The sequence below is a fragment of the Acyrthosiphon pisum genome, chromosome A2 (genome assembly GCF_005508785.2).
Source record: "Acyrthosiphon pisum isolate AL4f chromosome A2, pea_aphid_22Mar2018_4r6ur, whole genome shotgun sequence".
Lineage (NCBI taxonomy): Eukaryota > Metazoa > Arthropoda > Insecta > Hemiptera > Aphididae > Acyrthosiphon > Acyrthosiphon pisum.
This window is the reverse complement of record NC_042495.1, coordinates 24,507,226-24,515,679: the sequence shown is the minus strand read 5'-3', so window position 1 is coordinate 24,515,679 and position 8,454 is coordinate 24,507,226. Positions and strand designations below refer to the sequence as shown.

General features: G+C 26.8%; 1 protein-coding gene across 25 annotated transcripts in view; it reads right to left on the bottom strand.

The window, feature by feature from the left end:
* Positions 1-8,454, bottom strand: part of LOC100575370 (leucine-rich repeat and immunoglobulin-like domain-containing nogo receptor-interacting protein 2) — a 78,037-nt gene extending 69,583 nt beyond the window's left edge. For 10 of the 25 annotated variants that reach the window (XR_003839622.1, XM_029490549.1, XM_029490564.1 and 7 more), the window contains exons 1-12: positions 4,793-5,171; positions 3,385-3,450; positions 3,194-3,259; positions 2,999-3,064; positions 2,814-2,879; positions 2,656-2,727; positions 2,406-2,549; positions 2,239-2,310; positions 1,918-1,989; positions 1,759-1,830; positions 1,449-1,514; positions 1,291-1,362 (exon numbers count right to left, since the gene is read on the bottom strand). Coding sequence is in view for 24 of the 25 variants with exons in the window: in XM_029490549.1 (XP_029346409.1) it covers positions 1,291-1,362; positions 1,449-1,514; positions 1,759-1,830; positions 1,918-1,989; positions 2,239-2,310; positions 2,406-2,549; positions 2,656-2,727; positions 2,814-2,879; positions 2,999-3,064; positions 3,194-3,259; positions 3,385-3,450; positions 4,793-5,064 (1,106 nt within the window). In the remaining variant the exon portion in view is untranslated. Of the gene's footprint in view, positions 1-1,290; positions 1,363-1,448; positions 1,515-1,758; positions 1,831-1,917; positions 1,990-2,238; positions 2,311-2,405; positions 2,550-2,655; positions 2,728-2,813; positions 2,880-2,998; positions 3,065-3,193; positions 3,260-3,351; positions 3,451-4,792; positions 5,172-7,820 lie in introns of those variants that run through there. The other 15 variants (XM_029490547.1, XM_029490546.1, XM_029490548.1 and 12 more) reach the window with 15 other exon arrangements.

Sequence of the window (8,454 nt, the reverse complement as noted above, 5' to 3'; positions counted from 1 at the left end):
TTTTCACGTCGCTTTGAAACTACTGGGAAATTTTTACTTTGACCCCCAAAGTACCAACTAGATTCACTTTCCTATCAGAAAAGGTACTGTTGAAGAAAATCCAAGCACTTTTACTGTCCTAAAACGTGATGACAGACACAAAAAAAAATAAAAAAAAAAATAAAAAAAAAAAATTAAAAAAAAAACACACATCATTGTAAAATCAATACATTCATCGTTCCACTCAGAATCTAAAATCACGAAAATTAGCAAATTATTTTGAGTTAAGAATTCGTAAAAATTTTATTTTTAAATCTAATGTTTTCAAATTTAATGCAAGATTCCTTATAAGTTTGTCTACCTTTTAAAAAAAAAAATGTCTACAAGAAGGTCAAACTAAACTTTCAGAGCGTTTGAAATTCATATTTTTACAACATTTGATATTCACTCGATTTCTCACGTAACGATTTTCTTATTTTGTTGTAATTAAAAAACAAATGACTTTAGAACCTTGAATATTTCACTAAATGTTTATATTGGTATTTTATATATACGATAAAATTTTGAAAATAATTTGACTCTTATTGTGCTGTTTACGGACATTTTCAGTTATCAATTATTTTAGTTTTTTTTTTTATAAATATCAATATAGTTTTATCTGTTGAGCCAAAAAATGTAAAAATTTAATACAAGGCTCTTGATATATTGTTACAATAGCAGTTGAAAAATATTAAAAATAAAACGGCACACATTTTTTTTATAAGCATTTAAAGATCGAATTATATTATTCATAGGTACTTGAAACTTCTAAAGTATACTATTATAGTATTATGATAGTACCATGGTTTGTTGTTGATGTATGACGCGTTACCTAATGGATATTGTGATATGAATAATTTGGAATTTATTATAGATACCTATTATAGGTCAATTTTTTTATAATACCATAGATTAGTATATAATATATATATATCAGTCTAGGTATTAGACATATATATGTCTAATACCTAGACTTACATACCGTCTTCGCTCAGAAGCGGTTTTCTTATACAGTGATATTATATCATTGAATTCAAAGTTAATACTATCCATTATACGTTGACCCATTTGTAACCTACTGTACAGCAGAGCGACATCCACTTACCCACCTTTTTATTTTATTGAAATTATTATCGAATGATTACTAGGCCTCACTGAGAAAAACTCGTGTGGAGGCCCAGGGTCATCTTAGATTACAAATAATTCTTATTGTTTTAAGGTACATATTACATTTTATATAATGACTAGCTATTTGTTAATTTATATTCTTACAATGCCTGAAGTTTCCAAAGGTTTGTAAATGCACCATTTTTCACTTCACTTATATTATTGTTGCTCAAATTTCTGAAATTATAATTATATTCTGGATTATAATTAATTAATAATGTCTATGCATTTCAATTGTTTATATAAGGTATATTATAACTCACAAGGTCTCTAACTCTGTCAGATGAGATAATGATTCGATATCCATGATAAAGTTATAGCTCAAGTCCCTGAAATACAATGCAATTTGTTTAATGTTGTATATCCGCTGGTATTATGAGATATTTTATGATTATAATTAATGAATAATGTTTATTTATACATTTAAAAGTGTAGACATTATATCATAACTCACAAGAACTGTAATTATATCATATAACCTAATGATATTTATTATATAGATAATATATAGGTAATAAGATGATATAAATATATATATATAATCACTAGCTATTTTTTAATTTAAATTCTTACAATGACTGAAGCTTCGAAAAGTTTGCAAATGCACCATTTTGCACTTCACTTATATTATTGTTGCTCAAAATTCTGAAAATATGATTATATTCTGGATTATAATTAATTAATAATGTTTATGCATTTAAAAGTGTTTATATAAGGTATATTATAACTCACAAGGTCTCTAACTTTGTGAGATAAGTAAATGATTCCCGTTCGATACCACTGATTTTATTATTTTGCAAGTCCCTGGAACACAATACAATTTGCTTATTGTAATATTTCTACTGGTATTATGAGATATTTTATGATTATTATTAATGAATAATGTTTATTTAAATATTTAAAAGTGTAGACATAATAGAATGACTCATAATAACCGCAATTCTGTCAGAAGAGCAATTAAAGATATTTATTGTATAGATAATATATAGGTAGGTAATAATATGATATAAATAAATATACAATCACTATCTATTTTTTAATTTATATTCTTACAATATCTGAAGCTTCGGAAGGTTTGAAAAAACACGATTCTTCACTTCAGTTATATTATTGTTACTCAATGTTCTGAAAATATGATAATATTCTAGATTATAATTAATTCCTAGTATCTATGCATTTAAAAGTGTTTATATCACATCAAAAATGTGTATAATATTTACAGTTTTTCCAGTCTTGTAAGTCCCTTAAATATTTCTGAATCAAGATTATGAATACTGTTGTCATGCAAGGATAGGGATTCTAAACTCGTTAAGTTATTGAAAACCCCAGTCTCGATGTTTTCGATTTTATTTGTATACAAAAATCTAATAATTAAATAATTAATTATATAGATAATATATTATAGGTAAGGTAAAAATATGATATAAATAAATATATAATCACTAGCTGTCTTTTAATTTATATTCTTACAATGACTGAAGCTTCGAAAGATTTGCAAATGCACCATGTTTCAATTCACTTATATTATTGTTGCTCAAATCTCTGAAATATGTTTACATTATGAATTATAATTGATTAATAACATCTATGCATTACAAAGTGTTTATATTAGGTATATTATAACTCACAAGGTCTCTAACTCTGTCAGATGAGCTAATGATTCGATATCCATGATTTCATTGTAGCTCAAGTCCCTGGAACACATTACAATTTGTTTATTGTCGTACTGGTATTATGAGATATTTTATGATTATAATTAATGAATAATGTTTATTTATACATTTAAAAGTGTAGACATTATATTATAACTCACAAGGTCTCTAACTTTGTCAGATGAGCTAATGATTTGATATCCATGATGTTATTACGATACAAGTACCTGGAATAAAAAACAATTTGCTTATTTTCGTATTTCCGCTGGCATTATAAGATATTTTATTATAATAATTAATGAATAATGTTTATTTATGCATTTAAATTTTTTTATATTATGTATATTATAACTCACAAGATCGCTAATTGTGTAAGATTAGCTAATGATTCGATATCCCTGATTTTATTATTATCCAAGTTCCTAGAATACAATACAATTTGCTTATTGTTGTATATCTACTGGTATTATGAGGTATTTTATGATAATAATTAATGAACAATGTTTATTTATACATTTAAAAGTGTAGAAATTATAGTATGACTCACAAGAACTGCAACTCTCTCAAATATGCTAATGATTCGATATCGCTGATTTCATTGTTGATCAAGATCCTGGAATACAATACAATTTGTTTAATTATTACCATACAAATTATATGATTATTTCATAATATTTTTGGCCCTTGTTTTATATTTTTTACTTTTTTTTCTATCTTTTTTGTACATACAGATGCCGATCATGTGTAATATATCGATATAATAATTGTTTTCATTAATATCGAAATCTGCACGAGTTATGGCTCTAGTTATCATAAAAATTTTAATTTTTCCCTAATGCTATCATGTTCATTTTTGGACTTAAAGTTAAAAAGTTAATACCAACGCAAATTTCGGTGTACATGCACGCGTAGTATGACTACACGGATTGTCACAAACTAATTTTTTCAAACGATAATCTTAATGTTAAGTGGATCACTGGCTTTACAACGATATTACATTATAATATCATTATTGATAATGAAATATTTCATGTTTTAAAAACACACGTTTATTTTCGAATGAAAACAGTGATCGTCTGAATCAAAGGGTCAAATTGATGTCCATCTTTTAGTTTAACAACCTTAAATCCAATCCTTGGCATAAATGAGTTAAAAAGTTAAAGTTAAGTTAATTTTAAAAGTTAAATTTATAAAATTTTTTCTATCAACTTAATTTAACTCAATTGAAATTATTATTAACTTGCCCAGGCTTGCTCAAATCATACTTCGATAATTTGTTACGATTTTGCTACTACCTTTTTTTTTTTTACAAGCCGGAAACAAATATACCAATGCTTATTTATGTATTTATGATATTTTTAAATCGCTATAAGAACGACTTCCTTGATCCTTGAATTAAAAAATAAAAATCTTTAATCACCATTTTTAGGAAACCTAGTGGCCGTTGCCGTATAAACAAAAACGCTCCAGTTTTATTTAATGACCCAGGACGATGACCATTAGTTATTATTCTTTATAAACGAGTGGGGGTGCGCCAGCGAAAGTGATACGATGCATTGTGAGATCTTGAAATTCTATATACACCACTCGAATTATAATATCTATAAGATCATAACACAGAGACGAATTTGAGCAGTATTCATTAGTGGGGAAAACGGGGTAAATTATTTTTAGATGTTATTAATTGGATTTAGATTAAAATGTATGTAATTTAATTTTTAAAGATACCAATTATAGAATGATATAGTTCACATTTAAATACAATAGCGTTTAATAACAAAGCCGGAAAATGCCCACCTTACATCCAAAAAAAACGTCACCGACGCGACGTTAACACAATTATTGATAAATTCGATTTCGCAATACTCGGGCATAGTAATATATTACCAAGTACATTTTTAAACTCGACACCCGGCGTTTTAACATTGTTATCATCTTCCGTATAGTTGACTTACAGCGTTTTGGTAGCCGGCAGTATGTTGTCGGGTATCCGGTTCAGTTTCTGGTCATAACATTCAACAGCTTCATCGTAACACGTGCATCCGCCCGGGCACTCGGCGGTGACCGATGGAAACGATGACAAGGAGAACATCAACAGCAAAAGTAGCAGCATCATTCTAGTTCTCCGTAAAACAGCGGCGGTGGCGTCGTCTTGATGCTTTGGCCGTGTCATCGCTCGGACTGGTCGCAAGACACACTGTCTATACAATCCCACTTGCTGCTGCATAACGTGTAATAGAAAATAATATACAATACCGAATTTGTATTTAGTGTGGATTTTTTTTTTTGTCGTAATTTAAATTGGCATCGATTACGAATAACATGCACGTTTTCCTGTTTGGATAATGTATGATATATAATCAATTACGTAATTTATAGTAAAAACACCTAATTTGTATGTATTATATTACAAAGGGTTAGTCTTATAGTGCTAAAGTGAGGAATGTTATTAAAAATGTGTGTACCTACCTATAATGTATGCAACTTAATTATGAAAGTTTATAATATATAATACATAATTTTAATTTTTCATTAAATATTTATTTATTTATACATTAAATTATTTTTTTATATTATTGAAGGTATTTTCCTGTTGTGATACGAAATTGTTTTATTTCTAATGAGCTTTGATGTTTTTGATTTTGAAACTATTGAATATCGGTCTACTTTAGATTAAGAAAATATTTTTCAAGTATAATTTTTTTGTTAAAATCAAATAACTATTTATTTTAAATACTTTAAAAATACAAGGTTCAAAAGTAATTAAAAATTAAAAAGTACCTAATTCATAGCCCTTTCTTATTTTAAGTATTATTCCCCATATTTTATTAAGTGAGGTCGTTTGTATATTATATATTATTATCTTGTATTTATAATTTTTTAAAAATCTGTTATTATAAAAAAATTAACCTTCAAATGTACTGATCAAATGTTTAAATCCAATATTAAGTAACCATTTTCTCATGAAATCATCCATGTCTAAATATAAAATAAATGAGTAATTTTCATCACAATATATTGTATATATTTTACTATAAAAAATAAAAGTATGTAAAAACCATGTTGAGTAACATTTAAAATGATTTATTGCATAATTAGTAGTAGTAGTTTCAAGTACTTATTTGGCAGTCGACAGCGCACTTTTTGTTTTCTCCCTCTGACCTATACGTGCAACAGACCAATTTCATTAATTTATTTTACATATTAAACAATTATACTTCCTTATGTTTATGGTAATTTTAACTATTAGTATTAGTAAATTGTTTTAACTATATTGTTTTAATTAATTCAAACATTTTACATTTAAATGACTATAACACAGTAATAAATATAGGTAGTAAATATGAAAGGTGAGCATTAACTGGTTAAAAAGTTAAAGTTAAGTTAAAAATGTATTTTTTTAACTTTTTAACTTAACTAGTTTAATTTACAGTTGAAATAATTTAGCTTTTCTCAGTTGATTTAAAAAAAAAAAATCCATCAAGTTGAAAACATTTAAAAGTTTTTCGTTTATACGTAAATATAACTATATATGAGAATAAAATAAAAATAATCCAATAGAAAAACACAAACATTTTCTTGATGACATAATTTTGTGTATACCTACCTATTAAAATATTTTATTAAGTTGTAAGCTATATATTATGCGAGTTTCAATTATAAATGTTTTTTGAAAAAATTAATAATTTTAAATTACAAATTGACAATTGTTATGTTTTAATGTTATATAGCTTATAATATATATGATGATAATGTACTCATCTACACGTATTATGACATTCAATTTCTATACGATATAAAAAAATATATTTGTAAAATTAGTAATTTGAGATGATTATAGTTTAAATTAGTAAATTATAGTAAAGTAAAAGTAAAATAGTAACAGTGTACATTATGATAAAAGATCAATAAAATTGTTTTTTATAATTTATAAATTATAAACTAGAAAGACACATTCACTCTTTAAGTGATTTACATACGAATTTAAAAAAAAAATAAATTGACTTTTTTTAAACTGAGTTAAGTTAATATTTTTTTCTATATTAACTTTTAACTTATAGAGTTAAATTTATGATTTGTTAACTGTTAACTTTTAACTTATCGATCTTGTGTCCTCTTAACTTAACTTAATTGATATTAATTTTGATTTTTTATGGTATTCAAAATTGGTTTCAAACTTTTTTATTACTATTGATTAAAATTGGGTAAACAATAAAGGTTCATAATCTACATTTATTAAATATTAGTCATCACTAATAAGTAACGAATATAAGCCAGTAATGAGAAAATCAGTTAAATCGATAAAAATACGTTTTTCTCAAATAAATATATAAGAATTAAAAATAACTACTTCTTAGGACTAATGTATCAAATCACTGACTTTTTATTTTACTTCATTTCACGAAAATAATTTATACACTGCAAAAAGTACAAATTCACAATATTATTATAATATCAATATGGCATTATGGCAGCACTGCATACATAGTAGAAATTATTATTCGTCGAATTTATTCTAGATTTATTTTGGGATTTTAGATTAGGAAATGCTGTGCTTATAGTGTTATATCGTGTGAAACGTTATTATATTATTTCTAGTAATTTTGTCAGGGAGTTTTCGAGAATGTTCTATATTTCACCGATACTTATGAAACAAATACAAACAATATTAGGTAACTATAACAGTTTTATATAAACATTTGAAACCAAGGTTATAATAACAGCTTTCATGGAACTAGTATGGATTAACGACAAACAATACATTTCGACGATAAGTATAACCTATGTTGAATTAATGTATTATCTATAGGTACTTGAACGTTTATTTTCATACTATTTTCATACTATTTTCGATCAATATGAAATAAATAACACAGAAGTTGATAAATATATTATTTTCAAAACAATAATTAGCTTGGTGGGCCAGTGAAGACAATATAGATGCCAGTGTAATATCATGATTACGTATTTTCATTATACTACCTAGTAAACTGTATTTGTTGCATTCGTACACAATATCATTTGTCACTGGTGGATACTTCAATACTCAACAGTTGCCGTATCGTAAATGAAGACTGAAGTACAGTAATTATTATTTGTAACTTAAGTGTTAGGTTACATGACATAATAACAATATTATGATCACACGGCGTTTAGGATAGGCTTTTTCGCTACACCGCCGACTCGTTGGTCTGTTTTCCCAGAATTGTATTTACTTTGATTGATCGTTAAAATTTAAATAAGTATTATTCATGGACAGTAATCAATACAGCGTGTAAAGCCGCTGGTAATCACTCACTACTGCCGTAGGTTAGCTTCTTGGTCCGCCGGCGATATGTGTTGACCGTCTCCGTCGTGCGAATACTGCTTCTTGATTCGCTAGTACTACTTATTTTCTGCCGGGTTGTATCTCCAAATATGACCGCTGCTGGTCGTCCGGAACAATAATTCTCCTGCGTTGTATCTACTGCTATTCGTCTCACCTTCACTGGATCGCTTGTGTTCCGCGGCTTATGATTCTGATCGCTGCTGGTTGTTGTCTTCCTCTTTCCCGCTACTGTGTTGATGTGTAGTGTTGTTGTGGAAAGGTGGAAGAAGACTGAATGAGTTTGTATGA